The 21,589-nt window shown below is 40.0% G+C and overlaps 2 protein-coding genes across 4 annotated transcripts; one reads left to right on the forward strand and one right to left on the reverse strand.

Moving 5' to 3' along the window:
- The first annotated feature begins 4,564 nt into the window (after window positions 1-4,564).
- Window positions 4,565-9,415, forward strand: kdm8 (lysine (K)-specific demethylase 8). 3 transcript variants are annotated; one of them, XM_046414063.1, is made up of 8 exons: window positions 4,565-4,687; window positions 6,036-6,510; window positions 7,059-7,231; window positions 7,989-8,121; window positions 8,229-8,279; window positions 8,789-8,938; window positions 9,034-9,126; window positions 9,211-9,415. In XM_046414063.1, exons 2-8 carry the CDS (start codon window positions 6,055-6,057, stop codon window positions 9,373-9,375), a joined length of 1,221 nt encoding a protein of 406 aa, XP_046270019.1. In that variant the 5' UTR covers window positions 4,565-4,687; window positions 6,036-6,054; the 3' UTR covers window positions 9,376-9,415. The 3 variants fall into 3 exon arrangements, with proteins under 3 accessions (XP_046270019.1, XP_046270020.1, XP_046270018.1); XM_046414064.1 differs by having other exon boundaries at window positions 4,601-4,706; window positions 8,789-8,888; window positions 8,971-9,126; XM_046414062.1 differs by having other exon boundaries at window positions 4,603-4,706.
- Window positions 9,416-11,411: 1,996 nt separating this feature from the next.
- On the reverse strand, window positions 11,412-20,935 carry LOC124072576 (UNC93-like protein MFSD11). The gene is made up of 13 exons (XM_046414061.1): window positions 20,448-20,935; window positions 19,819-19,874; window positions 19,600-19,707; window positions 19,434-19,513; window positions 18,193-18,289; window positions 16,356-16,414; window positions 16,029-16,173; window positions 14,963-15,012; window positions 13,905-13,970; window positions 13,690-13,815; window positions 13,426-13,600; window positions 13,184-13,319; window positions 11,412-12,214 (listed from the first exon to the last, which is right to left on the reverse strand). The coding sequence occupies exons 1-13, from the start codon at window positions 20,535-20,537 to the stop codon at window positions 12,062-12,064; spliced, it is 1,341 nt and encodes a 446-aa protein (XP_046270017.1). The 5' UTR covers window positions 20,538-20,935; the 3' UTR covers window positions 11,412-12,061.
- Window positions 20,936-21,589: the final 654 nt, after the last annotated feature.

Genomic DNA, 21,589 nt, shown 5'->3' on the forward strand with positions numbered 1-21,589 from the left:
ACGAGGTGAAGACTGCCTCCACTTTTATCTTCACCTTGCTTAGCAAGTGAGTCATATTTGTCAGAAGAGAGTCTCTTTGGCCAGAAGTGCCCCACTCTTCTCATAAATGCATGGGGGATGAGGGGGTTTATTCAAGCCAGCAAACACATTCAGTGTCATTATTACTGTTTTATTTGCTACTAAAGGGCGAGAACGGATATTTCCCGACTGCCAGGTATTGATTTATGATTCAGCATTACCCAGAATGTGCAGCAATAATCAAATGTGACTTGTATCAAGCGGTGAGGCAGCAAACTAACCTAGAGACCCTCTCCCTCTCTGTCTATCCTGAAACAGCTGTTTGAGCTCTAATTAAAGGGAAGTAGCAGGTGTCACCTGAGCCCCGACTGCAGGGGCACACCTGGTTGCATTAATTTGATCCAAAGTGGTTTTGACGGACTGCCTGCACTCTGGCGTCCCACATTAAGCCACTGGAACTGAGCACCTGCTTGGGGCAAGCAGGCAAGAGCGCTCCACTAACATCGCTCTGTGGAGGAACGCCAAGCTGGCGAGCCCATGTCTCCGCAGTGACCCGGGGGACAGCTCCGTCATCCCTGACTCTGACTTATACCAGCAACATCTGTAAGTGAGCAACCCCGCGACGATGACCTGCAGTCACACTGAGGGCTGGGTGTGCCCAAGATAATTGTCTGTGGAAACCTCCCAGAGGCCGTGAAAGGCAGCTTGCTTCAGATCTCCTGATGATTTCACAGGACATTTAACTTTACACCTCTCATTTGTTACCTCCTCAGGGTATTACCAAATATCCATTACCAGGGTCCCACGGAATGTAGCAACCCTTAACCTCCACTAGTTTTTATGTATGCATAAATTGCCTTGGGGATAAACGTGACACTGCATTTGGAAGTACTGACATTATGTGTGTTTGTGTGCAGGCTTAAGCAAACAGATGACCTTCAAAGCTGAGCAGTGACAAAAACGCCCAGATTGTGGAATTACAGATGCAATGTTCTATTGTGTCTCTGCCACTTCAATTGCCAAATGAAATTTACATCACCCAAGAATTAAGCTCCAGCAGTTTGAATGGATCCTGCCTCGGGTCATGCTGCACTCTCTGTTGCAACAGTTTCTTTGTGCGACGACAATGCATTAATTTCATGAGTCAACAGGCTACGACTGGCAGTTTGTGTCGAGCTAAACAGTGTTTAATTGGATTCCAATCCATGGCAACACTGCCGGAGGCTTGTTTCCATCTTTTATTTCAGCAGCACCTGGAGCATAATGGTGGTGATTACATCCCTCCTGTGGTGTCCCGGTGGTTCAGCCCTTGCAGACCTCTGGGAATACACTGCCGACAGTCACGGTCTACGATGCCCTGCTGCACTGTTCGGCTGCTGGCGAAACCCGAGCTGCTGTCGCTGCTGCTGCTGCTCCTGCTGTGGGTTTTTGTTCCAGCACTGCTGAGCCAAGCAGGTTCAAAGGGAATCATGATAACACCAACCAAATTAATTGCTTACTGCACAAACTCAGGCACAGTAAAAATTCCAAACAACATGTCATGAAGGACTCCTATTTGTACAGGGGTACAGTTTCAACGGTTTACTCTGTGGGAACTTTTATGAAACACGAGTTCCCTTTTGTTCAAAAGCAAACCAAGCACGCGGCCCTCAAGGTCATCGTGAATATTAATATGCAGTGGATTGAAAGATGAAGTTGGAGGTTCATTCTTGACTTTGAAAACAGTGGCTGGCAAAACAATGTCAAAACAAGGTCCATTCATTTGCTGCCCAGGAGCTTTCAATCAAATCACACAATCTAGCAACTCAGGCAGGTCCGTCTGCTGAGGAAGATTATGTGATGCAGCTGAAGGCTCAAGAACAGAACTCGTGGTGGGGATTATTTTCTGAACTGCTTTCTTAAATTCTCAATTTAGGGACTAGAACAAAATTTTGTGTCACTTATTTAAGCTTATTTGCACTCTTACTGAGAGTTCGATGAGAGGATTGATGCCACTATCATGTCTGGCCAGAAAATATTTGCCTTGACTCAGCATTAGCACAAAGACTGGGAACTGGTTGCCGTGCTCTGTCTAGGTAGCACAATTTGTCTGCCAGCTCACTAATTGGCTCACTTTATCTGCATAAAAACAACATATATCAGTGGTTTCTCTGACTTTCTCCACAGTTATTTCCTTAAGTATCTGCTGGCTGCCCTTCTTGTCACTTGACACAACAGTGGCAAGACCCCAGGAGCATTGTTTTGTTTATATTCGACTGAGCTTTTAACAAATTAGATAAAATGTGTGAATTGGTGATTGAGAAGGATTTTGTGACAGAGGACAGAGCCAGGTTAGCTGTTTCAAGCTCCTTACAATAAAGCTAAGCTAACTGGCTTCTTGTACCAGCTTAATATTTACCTTTGCAAACCACAGAGTGAAATTTGAGTCTTCAATTTTAATGCTCGGCAAAAAAACAAATTGGAGTGAGCATAATTCACAAAATGTCTGTTTCGTTAAAATATAAAAGCAAACAAAAATCTAAAATTTTTTCAGTTGGTCAAAATGGACAGAATCAGAATCAGAAAGACTTTATTGCCATTGTAAGTGAAGAGGTTTCACATTACTAGGAATTTGTCTTGCTGAATGGTGCATACATAGAACGTAACAAGTAACATATAATAGAAGAATAAAATAAAATAAAATAGAATAAGGTAACACAAAATAAAATAAGATAAGTAGAATAAGTATGGTTCTGGAGAAGCATTTAGATAACCGTTTTTTGGTTTCTCTGCTCAATAAAATCCTTTAAAAAAAAAAAAGTGGTGAGGTTCTCCTAATCAGCGTTTGAAATAGCTGAGGATTCATTCTCATCCTCCTTTATGTTAGGAAAACGAAGATATAGCACGTACATCACTTTGAAATAAACCTTTGAGTATGTTCAGAGTGACACCAGCTAACGACGCCCTGCAGGAATACAGGAAGCGCCTGCCCTCCGATTCCACGTAAAGCCAGGGAAAGGTCAGTGACCCCTCCTGATGGAGATCTGGGAGGACAGCCTGTGCATGAAGTCAGTGCTGACAGCACAGGGAAGAATAGCATTGCCAGGCCTCTGACCTTCAGTGTAGCCCCACACCATCTTACAACCACAGAGTCAGACACATCTGAATAATACATTGGCCTGTCCTGCTGGGACCACCCCCACCTGCTCACAAAAGCAGGTACGCAAACACAGTATTCACATCATGATGTGAAGTTTGCGTCCCACAGCATCCCATACAATAACAAACACAATTTGTTTGACCAGCTGAGACCAGGTCCCTCTGTCTTACAATATGTTTATGCACAGATTTTTTTTTTCAACTGCAGTGCAGGCTGTTTTTTGGCCTGAAAGATCTTTTTTGATGTTGCACACAATTAGCGTCCTCTTCAGGTTGAACCTTCAGCTTATCAGGCACTCTGGTAGGTTCATCTGCTGTCCAATCTTTCCTTTATTGTTTCTACATTATGTAGGAGATATTTATTCCTCTTGGTCCCTCTATTCCAAAAGAAATAGCACAAGCTTAAAAGAGAAAAAAATCAGCATAGGGGCCTCTAAGGTAATTTCTTACCTCCATGCAAGTGAGTGAACAATAGACCGAGCCACCAGAATTCTGCCGTTTATACAGTGAGAATGAACAGAAATGCATGAAACATTTTAAAATCCCCTGTGATTCCTGGAAAGGCATGCTGTCTCTCTCTTGTTTCCATCTGCTTTACATATAGGAACAGCTCCACGGTTTGCAGCGAGATTATTTGAATTTCATAGAGTGTTTGACATTTGATAATAGTGCTGTGTGTTTATAGATTCGAGACTTTTCTGCCGAAGGTTTCCTATCATATTTGTTCAGGCTTCAACCACCGCCCGCTTCAGCAAAATTGCGCAACTGATTACGAAAACCTCAAATATCTTTGCGTGACATCAAAAAGACAAAGCCAATTATTATTTTAGCGATGCATGAGCAGATACATACCAATCAGCCTTCTAGGAAAATCTATATTTACATAAAACATTCTGAGTAGCAGGTGCAATGAAAAGAATGGGGGGAAAATGTCTGCGTGACAATTGCACCATAATTTAGCACAATGAAGGAATTGTTGTCTAATGATTGGATGTTATTCGCCTGTTAAGACGGTTTTTTTTTATTATTATTATTTCCATGTGTCGCCCTCAGTGTATGTAAATGAGGCTGTGCTGTTAAAGGAGCGCTGCTTTATTTTAATTGACTGAGCTTTACTACAGCTGATTGATCATCTATAAAAAGAAAGAGCTGAAATGAGGGAGAGCAACACATTTTTTATGCATCTTCAAGGCTGAGAGGTTGTGGACAGATGGGACAGTGTAGGAGCAAAGTGTAGGAGGGTGCACAGTGGGATACTGGCAACATTTGAAAAACAGGTGTGTCTAGTGTGTGTGTGTGTGTGTGTGGAGAGGTATGCTATTAAAATACGTCGACATATATAAACTGCTTTAATTGCAATAACTGTAAACCCACGTATTTTTCTCACCATTTTTGGACACGTGAACGTTACGTGGAACCATTTTTCCGTTGTCCGAGTTTCCTTCCGGTATGTTTTTGTTGTGCCACAGGTAGTAAAGTTGTTGCCGTTCAGCGACTGTTAGCGATTGGCCGTCCGCGAGACGTCAACGCTGTAAGTTGTAAAATATCAGGTATATTTCAGCTAGCGGTGTATGAAAATGTGGCCAAATGCCAGACTGTTTACTTTATATGGTCGTTACGTTTCACGTTAAATGCAGCAAAGACGGTTCGCATTTCGTAGCAGAGCGTTTCCCTCTGAACGCCATATTCAAAATTATTTTACGATGAAAGAAAGTAAAGAGAATTTTGTTTGGCGTTTATGCACAGAATCAAACTGTATGTGTATATACCCAAAAATAACATTTACTTAAAGATTCAGAATCCAACCAAATATATAATCATATTTTTACGTATTTTTGTTTTTAAATTCTAGTTATTATGCTCCTCCTTATTGTGAGCACCGAAGCTGACATGATCCTTCAGTGCATCTCTTTGCTTGTTTGTGAAATTGAGGGATAAACGTGTTAGCGTAGAGTGGATCCACTTCCGCACATCCAGTTTATGAGAATTTTAAGAAAAACATCATTATCTTTCTCCCTGCACTGAATTTGAAAATGGATTAGGGCTCAGTGAAGATCCACTCTCCTTTAATGACTTCTGTTATAAAATCTCACAGTAGGACCATAATTCCCCAAACATCTTGAATAATTGGGTTTTCTGCTTGTGTTGTTGTTTCTACAAAACACCCATAAAGTCAAAGGTTGCACAAATGTTTCGGCTGATGAGACTCTGTAGAATATCAGACTGATATGAGTACTGCTGGAGCGTACCGCAGGGTCATAACTGCACTCACACTGCTAATGACCTCAGGTATGTGGCATATTAAATGCTGCCATTTATGTAAATTCTGTTCAGTCTGTCTCAAAGATCATGAGGCTGTGCTTCTGTACTGAAAATGAGTCAGGTGCTCAAAGTTGGCTGCCTCGTACTTGGGCATCGTGCCCAGCTGCACAGAGCATCCAAACATGAATGGAGTCACATGGAAGCAGACTTGGCGGTGTCATAAACCACGTGGCGGAGTCTCGTAACTGCCCATGTGTCACACGCTCACAGTTCTGGCTCGTGATGTCCTCACCTGCGTTTTGTGGTCGCCAATTTGGAAATTATGTGCTTACATCTGTTTCACTGCAGCAAAGAGGCTGTCAGTGACAGGACAGGCAAGCGTCCTGAGTGTGTATGTAACAATGGCGACAGTTTCAACAAACCGTGACACCAGAGCACCGATGACCAGCTGAGCACAGAACAAGATTAAATGACGAACATTCGACTCTGAAAATCACAGTGAATTGTTGAGGTCATTAATCTTCAAACGGTGCACATGTAAATTAGAAGTGCATTATCATTAGGGATTCGGTCTGAACAAGTGTTGTCCTGCCTCACCTTCACTGTCTGTCCCACAGCATAAAGATCTTCTCATCAATGGCCACACTGTGGTCAAAGATCTCTGCTGTTCTGCCTCATAATGAGGAACGGTTTGCACTGCAGTTCAGCGACAAAGTGGAGTCGAGTGTGGTGGAAATGCTGAAACGGTCCCGGCAGCAGTTGTACGGCGACGCTACGAGCACCAGCCGAATGCTTAACGCTCAGATCATTTTGGATTTTTCATGGGAGAAACTCAACACTGGAACTTGGCGCCACGTGGACAAAGAATGGAGGCGTGTTTATTCTTATGGATGCCTGTTCAAAGTGGCTGCTCTGTGTCGTGAAGACCCGTCACCAGATGAGGTCCTCCAGGCTGTAAGGACTTGTGACATGGGTTTGCTCATGGGTGCAGCCATCATGGATGACATACTTCAGGTTATCATTCAGATTCTGCAGAGTGAAGTCAGAGAACGGACTAAAGACAGTGACGATAGTGAACGTGCTGACTTCAAGGTCAGTGGAATTTTTCTTTATTATTCTATGTGATGCTTCAGTAAGGTTGAAGTTAAATGCAGCTTTTATAACCTTGTTTTACTGGGGCTTTAAACTAATACCTTAGTCACATTTATTATCAGTGTTAGATGAAGCCATTATCATGAAGTAATATCAGTACTGCTGGTGTAATTGAGGTGGCCACTATGAGAACCTTGTATCCAATGTGAACAGCATAGAAAGGTGGTTTTCCCATAGTTTTAGCAGAGTGATTTTAAGTGGTGCAAATATGTGTGGAAAGATTTTAGATTCGTGATGATTCAAAGTTGGTGGCAAAGAATGATTTACAAGGACCCTTCATAAAAAAAACCTTTGGAAAGTTTTTTGAGAATTGATAGAACTGAAACTGAAAACGGACTTACTGACTAATCGACTACGCATCTCAGCTCTACTGTCGACAGATAAGATCACAGATAAATAGTTTGTCTTGTTATTTTTCACATTGCAGCTCAGTGTTAGAAGTGAATTAAAGACTTGACAGACAATTGCTATTTTGGCTGCATTAACAGAGAATAAAGATCGAGTGCCCACACATCCCTGTGATCAAAGAGGAGTTGGCAGTTCCCAGGATCAAGTGTCCCTCTCTGGAGAGCTTCAACGCCAACTACCTGCTCCCCCTCAAACCAGTGATTTTAGAAGGGATCATTGACCATTGGCCCGCTCTAAATGAACACCCCTGGAGGTTTGTTTTTGTATTGTGTCTTGTTCTTTATCATCCATCAGGATCATTTTGCATATTTTTGTCCAGATGACAATATCCTTATTATAACTAATCTATTATTGGTGTGTTAAACTCATTCAGTCAAGCTCTCTACCAAAGCTCTGCCAGAAAATGATTAAATGATGATTAAATCAGAGTCTCCTAAAGTAAAATTTTAAAGTAGAAAATCACTTCTCTCTGTAAGCATAGTGTTCAGCTATTAATATCAGCTTATACAGCAGTAGTTCTCCATCATGTTGAAACACCCTGCTTATGTTCACTTCAGCCATGTAATCAGACTGATTTACACAGCTGAGTGCACTTAACTGGCTGAGACGACAGAAAAACCTGCAGGATGTAACATGCAATTTACAGCCATGCATATTTATTTATTAGTGTAAGTTTTAATCTTAATTGCTCTAAGAAGTTGGTTTGCTTGTCACAACACCCCTCATACCTCGACTCTAGAGTTTATCAGAGACCAGAGCCTGATAAAACTGCTTCTCCATTTAAGAATATCCTTCACTGTCCTCCCTCTCACTGCTGACTGCTGACAGCTGACTATTCACTCTGACATCTGACATACGGCTGCTGGCTTCTCACTCTCTGCTATGATGGTGGAGGAGGACATCCAGAAGTACACACATAATATATTTTTGTGCAGTAGTAGAATCCTGAACTATGGTGTGTTGGCACAGTAGTGTTTAATTCATTCCTTTTCTTTCCTCTCCCGCAAAAGCATAGAATATTTAAGATCTGTTGCTGGTTGTCGGACTGTTCCTGTGGAGGTGGGATCCAGGTACACCGACGAGGAGTGGTCACAAACGCTGCTTACAGTCAATGAATTTATTGATCAGTACATTTTAAATAAGGTAAGTGCATCCTCATCACAGTCAAACAATCAAAGAAAGATGAAAGACCTCGATGAGATTTCTAACGTGATGTTGTAATTTTGGTTTGCTCTGCGGATCAAAATCAGGACGGGGTAAAGTGTTTGGGTTACCTCGCTCAGCACCAGCTTTTTGATCAGGTATGGTACTGCATATACCTTTCAGACTGTGTGTTCATTACAGTAATAATTAAGTTTTTCAGTTGACGGCTTTTTAAACGCTTTATATTTGATGTATTGTGAAGAATAGAATTTTCAAACAGCTTTGTCCACAAACCTCATTGCTTTGAAAAGTATTGACTTTTTAGTCGAGATTTCACCATATAAGTCAGTCCAATGTCTGGACTGAACTTTACACAAAGGGCACCTTGTCAAGCTAAAATTTAGGTACTTTGGACTGTTTGACAAATCAGAATGAGGCCAAACGAGGAGTCATCACTCATTCAATATTTGTTTATTTGCTCTAGTGGACAGCAGACCAGTGATGCTGTGCCTTTAGCCTTGTGTTTTTTAGTGTGGCTAAAAATAATTTAAATACCATAAAACAAATCCAGAGGAAAAAGAGATTTGTTTTGTTACTTCCTGGGAGTAAGTTGAATGGTTCTTAAATGCCCTCTTGGTGTGATTTTGTTTGATTGATGTTGCCTTAGATACCCGAGCTGAAGGAAGACATCCGCCTCCCTGATTATTGCTGCCTTGGCGAAGGAGACGAAGACGATATTACTGTAAATGCGTGGTTTGGCCCCGGAGGTACGGTGTCTCCTCTTCACCAAGACCCACAGCAGAACTTCCTGGCTCAGGTGACGATAACAAGTCTCCTTTATGAATCCAGATAGTGTCCAAGATCTGTCACGTGATCGCAGTTTGTTTACCACATGGGATCTCAACCCGTCAGGTGGTGGGAAGCAAATACATTCGCCTGTATTCCCCGGAGGACTCAGACAAGCTGTACCCTCATCAATCCCAACTCCTTCACAATACCAGTCAGGTGGGATTGACAGTCCATAGAGATAGTACATGTTGAGCCTGCAAATGTATGCAGCATTTCCAGTTTCTGATTCCTTCCATGCAGGTGGAGGTGGAGAATCCAGACACAGAGCAGTTCCCAGAGTTTGCCAAGGCTCCGTATCTTGAATGTGTGTTACAGCCTGGAGAAGTCCTGTTCATCCCTGTCCGACACTGGCATTATGTCCGATCCCTAGAGCTCAGTTTCTCTGTCAGCTTCTGGTGGTCATGACTGCAGATCCATAATAAAAAATATAGATAATTTTGTGGAGACAAATTTTACTTGTTTTTTGCTGCTGTGGAGGGAAATCAGTCTAGGGTTTTTAACTAATGCAAGGCTAATTGTCTTAAATTTTTGGACAGCTACTGATCACACAAACCTTTGATCCATGAGAAATGAACACAAACTGCTGAATGATTAGTTTAATTGTGCTGCTGGTGATTGCAACAACATCCATTGTGTGGAAAGCTACCAGCAGGAAAAAAGAACAAACAAAAGAGCAGATCAAAATGTGTTGCGCTAATTTCATCCTGCATGTAATTTAAGGAGGTTTGTTTGTCATCTAATTTGATAGGATATGTTTTTCGTTTCAAATTAGCTTATTTAATTGTGTTCTAAACCTTATTCCCACAAATATCCTCAGATGTGTGATTTCCATAATTCATGGAAATGAGGCAAGTCGTCAAATTTAATAACCAAGTGAGCTACAGGTACAGAAATGTGATAATAAACACGGGTTTCTGGTTAAACTGACAGTTTGAAGTAATCAAGGAGGTCACAGATGAAAATTAATAAATGAAATGAATTAATCCCCTGGGCACAGACAGACTTTCAAACAGAAACAGTCGCAGTGGTTAAATGCTCTGACAGTTCAGCTCTTGTCAGGCGTCAAAAACACAACACCTGACTACAAAGACAGCAGCGCTTCATTTCAGATAACAGACCTTTGACAAGCCCCAGTCGTGTATCCCGTAGGTCCATTTCCATCAAACTCTCTAATTAGAACCATGAAGTATGTGAGGATGTGACAAAATGAAGTAGATTAGCACTGATGTACACATTTGATCTGCTTTTCAGCCAAATTCACAGTCTGCTAAAGTACTGCTCAGGGAAATCAAGGCTGCACAAGGCAGAATGCTTGTTGAAGAGGGTGAAGAGTTGTGTGGGAATATTTTAGTAAACACCGCAGCTCAAGGAACTGAAATCAAATTGAATTAAGTTTGCCATGTTCCCGATTTTGAAAGGATGAGTGAGAATGGCAGTACGAAGAAAACAGTCTCACGTTTGAGAAAATGGCTAAAACCAACTCGAGCAATTTGCTGCAAATGGAAACCATTTGTAAAAAGTGATTTAATTTGAAGTCGCTGTTTTCTTCAAGTGCCTGTAAAGGTGATAAATATTTGCTCTTAATGTATACTAAATGATGAACATCTCATGTACTTCTCCCAACTGCTGTAATAGTGCTGCAACTAAAATATGTTCCTATATATTTATTTCTTACATTTTACTATTTTCTTCTGAGAAACATTGTGGAATAACAAATAGCTGCTACATTAGCCATGCCAGTGTTCAGTTAATAGACTTATCCAAACCCAGTTACTTTCCTTACAAGGTTATCTCTCTCTAAACCAATAATATGAACCCTGCCAGAATTTAATTTTGTGAGTAAATGCTGTATACTTCACTTAGCCCATCAGTGCTTTGTTATTGTCAAGTATCTGGCACAATTGACTTAAGATCACACAAAACTGCTTACTCTCATTATAATGTAATCAATACTCAATTACCAGTGAAGTAATGTGGGACCTCTGGGCCTATAGCCCTCTCTCTTCCACCTAGACCATCTACCCCTGCTCCTCTTTTGATTAATGGCCTCATGGATTTTCAAATCTGGCAAATCAGGATTAAATCCAGGAGATTTATCTTGTTTTGTAATACAATAAAGTGACTACTGGGTGTGCATTGGCTGCCTTGTGGTGAGTAAATCCACTTAAACCTGAAACACAGAGTGGAAAAAAGAACAGTTCCAGGTGTTTCTCAGTAAAGTTATCCAGATTAATTCAGTAAACCTGCTTCCCCTGTCTGGCCTTGAGAAACTTAATAAGCATGAACTCAGTAAATGTTCCTCTTTGTTACCTTTAAGCCAAACCTTTTATGGCAGCAGTTTTCAGTGGCATTGACTGTGTTTTACATTTACACTATGTGAACAATGTGGTCACTGGATATTACAAAATGTATATTTATTGCTCTCCAGTTATTGCTAAAAATGCAAAATGCATAGAACTTTATTCATCACAAAACATCCACAAATCTGTGGAAAAACATTGCAAAATTTACAAAACAGAGCGTTAAGAACACTGATTGTCAGGCATTAATTGGTTAACATTTTTCTGAAGCATGACAGGAACAATATTGCATTATTTTCTCATGTCAATCATTCTGACAAACTATGAACAACTTTAAAAGTTACAAAGCAACAGTTTTAGATACTTCAAATATTTTCAACTTACAAATTACAAGACCTGAACTGGAAGCAATGCAGGTGAGTATCAGATAAGGCAAGTGGCTATTTTTAATTTTTAGTCTACAATAAAGACTTACAGTGCAGCCGTAAACAATGATGCTGAGTAGTGTCCATTAATCAGAAGAAAAGGTGTGTATGGTACAGTCTAAGCTGATTGGTAACCATGCAGTACCAATTAAAAGTTTTCTTAAGGCAGCTCGGTTGTATCAACAATTTTGAATATGACTATTATCCAAATCTGTATGATCTTCAGTGCATTATACTAAAAAAGAGATTTTAAAATAACCCTTCATGAAATAAAAGACACAGGATTATTTTTCTGATGGTTTCACTTCCTCCCATTAGGTCTCTGTCTCACAAATAAATCAATGCTGATCCTGAAACGTCATCTTCCTAGTATTCCTGCAAATCTACAGAGATGTTCTCCATCCTCTCCACCACGAAGAAGCAGAGTGTTCCAGTGAAGCCCAGGGCCACCATCAGCAGGAGCTGCCACATCAGCAGGAGGTAACCACTGTAGAAGAAGGCCACAGCTGCAAAAACAGACTGACAAAGAATCATTGGTTTTACATTTGCTTTTGATAAAGCAGTTCACCGTTCCATTGTCACACTACAGATCCCAGTGGTACGTTTTACTGTATTCCTACCCACCAAGCGTGACTAAGAACAGCAGGTCGGAAGCTGCAAACGTTAGTACGTCGTAACTAACTAGCTTACGACTTCCCATAGCTAACTGCTTCAGTCCTGCTGTTTGCTTTGGAGAAGTTAATGAATGTGTAAATGGCCAAAGAGGTGTCCCTAATCAGTAATTAATGAACGTCTTTTCCTTCCGCGGAAACCGTGCTATAAGCAGGATAACAGCCGAGGAAATGTCATTAACCAGAAACTAATGAACAATGCACTTGTATTAGATAGTTCCAACTTTATTAAAAAGTCAACTGGAAGGGGAGTATTCAACCAACTCAGAGTTTTAGTGTGAGCATTAGCTAATACTAGCTAGCTGGCTAGCAGTATAATACTAGCTGATGCTATAATGCTATAATACTACTGATTAAATCTGCAAGCAACAAATTTGTGCAATTCATTTTGTGTAAGTAGAATAATAATAATAATTATTATTTTTTTATTAATTGTTAATACTTATATTATTATTTTTATGATTATTACAATAATAATATTAATTTTTTTTTATTAAGAAAAAAAATAAACACATTTACCCTTTTGGGTGCTGATATCTTCTCAAACAGGATGACTGAATTACACAGCAGATATATGCTGTATCAATGCAATTTAATTTCAGTTGAAAAGTAACACAATTTCTTAGGTTTATTTCTTCTTAGAGACTCAATTTTGCTGCAAAGAAAATGGGGAGATTAAGTGGCAAATGTGTAGCTTGTTCTTTTCCTTTTTAATGGGGCTCCAGGTGAATTTATTTCCTACTTGACAAGACAACATTTTAACCCAGCTTTACTCAGCTCTGCTAACAATGTCTGAGAATTGGCAACTTGGGATTACCTGGATGAATTTGAAGATGGCAAAAGCAGGTGTGCTTTGTTCAGCATAAACACGGCCTAATATGCTATAGAGCTGTGTGTTGAAGCAACTGTCCCCAAGTCCAAGCAAGAAGCTGCACAGCAGGGCAATGGATACACTGAGAGAGAAAGCATATAGTTCTCATTAAAACAAAACGGAATCGTGACTGGTCTTCCCCGTGTCTCGCTCGTACTTATTGTTAGATTGATAGAGAAATGAACTACCTTGGGGTTAAATATGGCTTCTTTAGGGTGGTAGTATGAAAGACAACAGGGGCATCATCTGGGATGTTGAGGAAGATCAGGTAGAAAGCCACAAAATGGACCACCATTCCCAGAAACACCACAGAGGTCCGTCTGAAGCGATTGTTCTTAAACAACAATCCAAACAAGCCTCCACCTGATGAGACAAACTGTATTTATGAACTGAATTACATCCAGTGACTTTAAATCACCTGAGCATGCTCTGATAGAGGAACACAAACTTACCCACAATTTCTCCAATTCCTACCACGATCCCAGAGATCCCAATCAAGCCTTTAGCTGCCTCTCCAAACTGCGTAGTTGCTCCGATACACGTCCCATACACTCCACTGTAGAAAGATAGCTCCAGGCCTGGAGAACAAGGAGTTCAATCTGTAGCTGCAAGCCTTCACTGGAGGCTAAGACATTTATTATATTAAAGAATTCCCCATTCAACTTACCGCTGTATGCCATGCAGGGACCGAGGAGCAGTATAGTTTTAGCCTTCAGAAGTTGCAGGATGGTTTCTGAACAGGAGGACACACAATACACTGATTTAAATTGCTAATAAATGCATATTATATTCCTACCACTTATCTAACTTGAGTTCAGATAAAAATGCAAAGGTCCCATTACCCTCCGACAACTAAAGTTAAATGCAGAATAAAGATGAAAAATGTTCTGTCTCAATAAGCTACATTTAAATGCAGGTGAAAAACCACCCAAGAGCAATTCAGATTTTAAAAGAACTCCCTCCAGATTTGCTTATGTATGCCCAGACGCCTTTTCTTGACATAAATCAGTGTGCATTTTCGATAAACCTGATACCTTTAAGGCCGGTGTACAAAAGTTTACATGCACACAAGATAACACCAAAGACAAAGAGTAATCTGATCATCCAAACAACTCCGGGCTGCACTGAAGGCAGGAGCAAGTGCAGCAGAGTTTCCTGTTGACAAACAAGAGATATGATCTAAAGAAAAGTCTAGCAGTGCGTTGTAATGCTAGGAGAGTTTTTGATGAAAGCAATTTTCACAAAAACAAAACTGTGACTACCTGCTAGTTTCAGACTAAGAGCAGTGAAGTGTGGACAACCAGAGGTTACCTTCAGTAGGCCGAACAACTGAGAAAGAAAAGGAAAATAACACATTTCTCTTGAATCTTTAGTGCCTTTTCTGTCCTTTAGGTATCGGCTGAGGAAAGTGTGTATCTTAGATGATACAAATGTACACTCCAAGGAAAAAGCTCAGTACCACTTCTACTGTATGCACATTTCTAGCCATGCCAGCCGGATGGCTCAGCGGATGGCGATGTCAGTCTGTCGCTTGGTCCACTACTCCTATCCAGATTAAAATACAGAATCTAAACAATACTGATTGCCATGAAATTTGCACACAGACAATCACGGTCCAATCATTAGTCTTGTTACTACACATGGTTAATTATGTATCCATATGCATGATCCCAAGTATGAAACAAAACAGGTGATATCCACTCTAAAAGCACTGATAAAACTTACTGAATTCTGACTTGGCGTCTTGCATGGCAGTGTGTGCTCTGTGCTTATACCTAAACAACAGAAAACAGAAAAATGTTAGAAGTTAATCAACAAAAATAAACTGAAAACACAAACAATGATAAAACTTCCTTCAAAGGGACAAGTAACTTACATTCAAAAAGCATTTAGCTAGATTCCTGAAAATCCCAACACACTGTGAAGAGTAAGTCTTTCACAGTAAATGATGGCTCCCCGTAGGATTCCATGGTACGCTGTTGTACACTCAAACTGAGCCAATGAGCAACGATCAAATACCTGCATCTCTGAGGCACCAAAACAGTTTGTAAACACAATCTGCTGCCACACAAAAGGAAACAAGTTTTGTCCAAAGTTAGCATACTAACAAGATTTCTCCATCATCTACAAATTTCAGTCTCATCACTGTTTCTGTTCAAATGTCTAACACATATCCTTGCATATGGGATTTTTTTGGCCATGTATTTTTCCCACGGCTTTTAGTGGTACTTGACACAAGCCATATTTTTCTTTTCTTTTTTTTTTTCATCTCATGATTCAAGTCATAAAAATTGAAATATGCCTGAAATAAAATTGAGGGCCCCGCCTGGAGGGTTTGGGGTCTTTAACTGCTATCACTCCCAAAGAGAACATCTCTGTTCCAGCTGCCCCCAAATGTGTCTGATTGCACCCCGCTTGAATGAAGTGCAATGATGAGGCCTCGCTGTCAAAATTGTAGTGATCTGGCAAAAAATGATTGGTGTCATTTTTAGGAAGGACAAGAGTGGTTTAAAACGCCTGCAGAACTGCAGCGGTACATTTCGCAAAGGTGGGTTGTTTGAAAATGTAATCTTTTTTATTTGATGCTTTGGCTATAGCTTAACACAGTCAACTGGATGAAAGGGAAATTAACATTTTTTGTCGTGTTCACTCTAATGTATGTATATATGTAGCTTAAAACATCGTTATGAAAGTGATGACTAAATAGTGAAATTGTTCCCATTTTCAGCAGGCATTTTCATACGTTCTGCGTGTTTTTTGTGAAAAACACATAATAAGGATATTCATTTACATCATGCGAGTTGAGAGCAGTGACTGCCCTTCCTCTTCAGAGAGCATCTCCTCTTCATGATGGCTCTTTCTCAGCACCAGGAAGCTGAGTGTACCGACTATGGAAGTGACCAACAGGGACAGAAAAATCTTTTTTCTGCTGCCGTCTGAGAGGGGAAGATTAAAATAAACTGCTTAAGTAAAATACACAAGATATATTAACTACATTAAGCAAGAGCATACTCAGAATGTCCAATCACTCACATTATCCTCTTGAAATTTTGCTTTCATCATCACACTAGATTTTGCTATTATAGTCACGTCGTTACTTAATCCAGTTTAGCCCTACCCGATATCTCTGTTCTTCCATTCCAGTCAAAGTAAATGTAGAGATTGCCAAACAGCATGCTGTAAATAAGACAAAATGGGTTAATCGGGGGAATAAATGACTTAAACACAAAAAGACTTTAGTATATCATTTCAATGCAGCACGAAAAATTCAAAGAAATATATTTTTCTCATTAATTTTTTTTCTCATTAAAGCCTTTTCAAATTCGTTAAGCTGACCTTGAGGTAAATTCAGTACCTGTTTCAGTCATAATTTTGGTACTTTTATAGTTCGAAAACTTTCTTTGACCCGACAAACGTGATTTAAAAATCTGTGTAAAGTCTATCAGCCGAACAGGAAGGCACAGGCAGGGAAACACTACTGCACAGTGATGAGCCAAGCCAGCAGTTCTCATTGGACTGAACAGTTTTGATCAAGTCACCTCTTGACCAATCAGGGACCACATAAGTCCTTCCTCAAATGTTTGTCATAGTCATAGCAATAAGGTCTTATCATAAGATTTAACTGTATTTAACATAAGATTTAACACACTCTCCATGCAGTTTGTTGTGTACAGGAAGTTTTTTTTATGTGAGTCAAATCTCTGATGGAGGACTCTGGGGCTTTCACAGTTTAAAGTTTTGAACTTTAAATAAGTGGTTAACGCTGGCAACACAAAGCTATCTGGAATCAAGTTTGGAAAACAAGAAGGACTGTGGACTGTTTTGGTCGGATCAAACGCTGATTCTCTAAACACGATAATCTGCATTTCTTCCTCTGAGGATACTTCTTTTATTTTTTTATTTTTTAAAAACTGCTTATTTTCCTTTCATGATGAACAGCGAGGCCCTCTAAAATGTTGCAGTCTATTTTGGTCTTTAATTACATATCACCTAAACTAAAAAATGCAGATGAGCAATTAGTCGGTCCCAAAACCTCAGTGAAGGATAACAAGTTATTCATAAAAGATAACAGTAACTGCATTCTGTGTGTGTGTGTGTGTGTCTGCAGGCTGTGAGGAAGTGATTCATAAGTTTACTGTGGCAAGGATCACTGCGGAGTCAGATTAGCATTGCCCTTTTGTGAGCTTTGGCGCAGGTGTAAGCCAAAGTAATTATTATACTAAATCAATTTGCATATTTTAACAAATACAAATTAGTCCTCTGAGCCAGTGTGCAAGAACAGCGAGCCAAATGCAAGAGATGAAAAGGCCAAAACTCTCACCTGCAGAAGTCTGTTTTACAACCCTGATCCCAAAAAAGCTGAGACGCCATGTAAAACGTAAATAAATACTGAATGCAATCATTTGTAAATGCACTGTGTGAGCCGATAATGGTTTCACGACGTGCTCTGGGTCCGTGTTCTGAACTGGTCCAGCCTGGTTTGAAGCACGCTGGTCATTAAAGAAGTAAAACATTAAATATGCTGTCTTTGTGCTGTTTTCATTCGAGTCTTTGGTCTTTGAGTTTAGGTCTGTTTATTTTTTGACGGATGATAATTTGTAATTTTAAAATACAGCACACATTAATATCCTGTCAGGCTAAAAATACAGACGGGGCAGTATTTTGGCTGCTGCAGTGTAATTATATCCTACATCAACTTGCATCAAACAAAAAGAGAGAAAAAAAAAAACAAGAAAAACACTGTGATGAATTGTGCTTTGAGCACTGAATGTAACGATGAGAAGAAATAACACAATGCAGGCTATTTTAAACTTGGCATAAAGTAAATAAGGAGGTTTTATAGATTCTCAAAAACAAAAAAATATTATAGAAAGTATAATCTGAGTATTAAAATGTTGTGTCTATTGCCACTGAACGGACTGGGGAAGCGGAGGCTAACATTAGTGTGTCAGTACCTGCACTGTAAGAGAGCCCAGAACATTCCTGTGTTCCTGTTGATGGTGGAAGCCTCCGAGTTCTCCACAAGAAAGTGCCCTTGAGCTGTCCAGAGCACTGTGGAAAAGTGAGAAGTAATTTGAAAGGGGGAGGGGGGGGAGGGAATTAACCAGTCAATTAATTGCCGGCATGAAGTGAAAAATTATCTTTTCCGTGTTGGTAAGTAATGCATCTAACCACACAGTAGCCCTGGGACACGATAAAAATTCATTACACTGCAATGATTTGCGGCTACATTAAAAACAGCCCCAAAATCATTTTTCTTCGTTTTTCCAGTAAATGCTGAGCGGATGGCTGATTTCTCTGTGTTTTCACCAACATCCTTCAGAAGGCTCAAAGTGCTCCACACTATTTACGGCAACGGCTCCAAACCCATTTAAGGTCTAATTTGGGATATACTGTTTTTATGCATCAACACATCCCAGTCATGATAATCCCTGTATGCATGATTAAACACTATTTGGATCTGAAGACACAAACTGAGCATGTACAGGCTGCAAAAACCAACAGGAACCAAGTCCAAGTATTTATGTGCCTCAGTATCTTGGACTATAGTTAACACACTGTAACCTGCTCAAATGTTTATTTGCACAGTTTTTGTAAAAGAGATGTTATTAAGTAGGAGCCAAACTAACAATGGAAACCTGCCCTTTTTAACAAAAAAAACAAACAGAAACAATTAGTAGATTAATCATTTAGTCAACTCATTGGAACTCATTATTAATTATTTTCATAATAGACTAACTGTTTCTGTCATTTTCCGAATAAAAATTCCAAACATTTCCCTGTTTCATCTTCTGAAATATGAAGATTTTCTTTTTTGTCATAAAGCAGAGGTTTTCACAGTGGGAGGCAGGCCTCCACAGGGGGCCTCCAAACAGTTTTAGGGAAGGTTCAGTGAACAGAAGTGAAAAAATATTACATTAGTTCTTACATTAATAACAAAAGGAAATCACACAGAACAGGCTAAATTTATGTGAGTACTATCCCATGTACAATCTCATATATATATATATATCTATATATATATATATATATATATATGTTCCAGGTCTTCACCATAATGTACGAGAGAGTACCTGACAACAAACAGAGCTGAAGAACCAAAACAAAGTTGTCTCAAATGAGCGGAATCGTCTCTGTCATTTGGGGAATTTCTGATACGTGATGTTACAGTGAAGTTAATGGGAGAGGAACTCACTGGCTGCTCCTATGCCAATCAGCACGGAGGTTAAGTAAAAGGCCCATGTCGAAGGGAGGATAAACACGGCGATGTACCCACTGGACAGAAAGCACAGAGAACAATATCAAGCAACACGTCTCAGCCTCAGAGACATCCTGTATTTAATCACCATAACAGTGTTTACCTGTAGAGTATGCCACTCAAAAACATGGTAAATTTTGGTCCAATTACTGCAACAGCTGTTGGTGCAAGTAAATTGGAGAAAGAAAAGACCCCATAAATGATTCCAAGACTGTAAAAGAAAGCAAAAGGGGTTATTATTCTTGCTTCGCTCTAGAACGTATTTGCTTCTTTTAAGATGGACAGCGAGATTTTTCCTGAATTATGAATGTGCATGACCTACCTGTGATACCCACTGCCACTGAAAGTGCCATTGCCCAGGCTCTTCACCACAGTTTGCTGAAAATGAGATGGGGTGGGGTGAGATGGGGTGGGGTGGGGTGGTGGATGAAGCACAGGGTTAGATTAGGAAAAATGAGTTCTAATTGTGTCCTCAAATTAGAAACACGAGATGCGCCTGACCTGCTTCCTACTGCCCACTGGAAATCTGTGGCTTTTCACAGTAAGATTTTCTTTAATGCCAAACTGTGCGGTCAAATACAAATCAATTTTTATTTGATAATTATTTGGGAAACAAACTTTCAAAAAATACAGTAGAATAGAAATGCGACGACTATACAACATTAATTAATTATCATAAACATGACGCTGTATATTTTTTTTGTTTGGCCGAAATAATTTCCCGTAACAGATACAAAAGTGTCAAAGAACATTATGAGATTATCCTCGAGATTTAACAGAGTTTTACAGAGCTGAGCTTCACGGTCTGTTCCACCCAAAAACAATAAAATATTCTTCTGTAAGCAGTCGGAAAAAGAGCTTTCAGAGTCAACGGAACAAACAAATCTAACCTACAATATAAAAATCACTTCTTCGGATGAGTTAAAAACTTGCTAATAAAGTTTAACTTACTTCAACGTTCCCGCAGGTTGTGAAGGCGGTAAAAATGAACAGAAAACCCAAACCCAAAATCACAACGTTGAACGTCCGCCTGTCTGCCATGTCGTGCTCTTATCCGTTTTAGCAGTACATTTTACATTTCTTTTATTGCCGCCGATATAACGTGCTGACTCATTAGTCTAAGAAAGACTCCCATAAGGATCCATGAACGGTTCGGACGGAGCCATCCGAACAAAGTCGCGCCTCTGAAGTTGACTTTACTGTTTAGTTACGCTTTAATACACAAACAGCAGCCGTGCGGTGGACAGTGAGGGACGCGAATAGCAACAGAGTAACGCTGTTATTGGGGCACTTCCCTTCTGTCATGCCAAGTACGCATGACAACTTGTGACTTTTATTAAAACAAGTTTTTTTGAGGTCTTCCTTTCCCTCCCTCGGTTACTCCGTTTGTCCTCGCTCCTCTCCCGCTGCTTCTTCTTCTTGTGCGAATTGCGGTGAGTTTCACGCGTTCAGCTTTGCTGCCTTCCAGAGGTAACCAGGAGGAATATCCTTCCAATTAAAAGAGGAAAGAAAAAGTCGTTTGTCCATGCGTTTAAATTAAATTAACTTCGGTCTCATTGATTGACTGATAATTAGAGGACATCGAGAACAAGCTCGCGAAAGCCGTAATATTATTTGCATATCTTCAGTTTCCACATATTGAAGAGAAGCACAAAGTGATGGCGAACAGGCTACGGCGACCATGGAATATCAAGCAGGATAAGCAAACCAAATTAACAGCATTTCTTTTTCTTTGACTACAGATCCCATTTAAGTCCCATTAAGTGAGCCCGGATATGTGAAACAATAACTACTGTAATGCCATTAAATAGCAGCCCTTTGTAAATTTTGAAACAAAAATATAACGTAGCATAGGTGGTATCAGTGACATATACAAAGACCATAAGATTGTCTGCGAAAGTAGGCCCAACTAAAAGTGTTTCTACCATGTCAATAGTCGACTCTCACTCAGGATGGTAGGGTCTTAATCAGAAGAATATGGTGCAATTTATTTGTCATGATTGGACACGCTCCATAGCATCCAGTAGCTGGCGATAATGCAGCATTTTAAACCCCACACGTCACACAATATCAATGAAGAAGACAAACTTAAC

This window comes from Scatophagus argus, chromosome 16 (genome assembly GCF_020382885.2).
Source record: "Scatophagus argus isolate fScaArg1 chromosome 16, fScaArg1.pri, whole genome shotgun sequence".
In the NCBI taxonomy this organism is placed as follows: Eukaryota; Metazoa; Chordata; class Actinopteri; family Scatophagidae; genus Scatophagus; species Scatophagus argus.

Excerpts from the sequence above, each read along its gene's own strand:
- kdm8 (XM_046414063.1), top strand. The coding sequence starts at position 6,055 with ATGGCCACACTGTGGTCAAAGATCTCTGCTGTTCTGCCTCATAATGAG. Across the intron at positions 8,939-9,033 it reads AGCAGAACTTCCTGGCTCAG|GTGGTGGGAAGCAAATACAT; the intron begins GTGACGATAACA and ends TCAACCCGTCAG. Across the intron at positions 9,127-9,210 it reads TCCTTCACAATACCAGTCAG|GTGGAGGTGGAGAATCCAGA; the intron begins GTGGGATTGACA and ends CCTTCCATGCAG.
- LOC124072576 (XM_046414061.1), bottom strand. The coding sequence starts at position 20,537 with ATGGCAGACAGGCGGACGTTCAACGTTGTGATTTTGGGTTTGGGTTTT. Across the intron at positions 16,415-18,192 it reads TGGGCTCTCTTACAGTGCAG|CATGCTGTTTGGCAATCTCT; the intron begins GTACTGACACAC and ends TCTTATTTACAG. Across the intron at positions 15,013-16,028 it reads CTGCTCTCAACTCGCATGAT|GTATAAGCACAGAGCACACA; the intron begins GTAAATGAATAT and ends TCTGTTGTTTAG.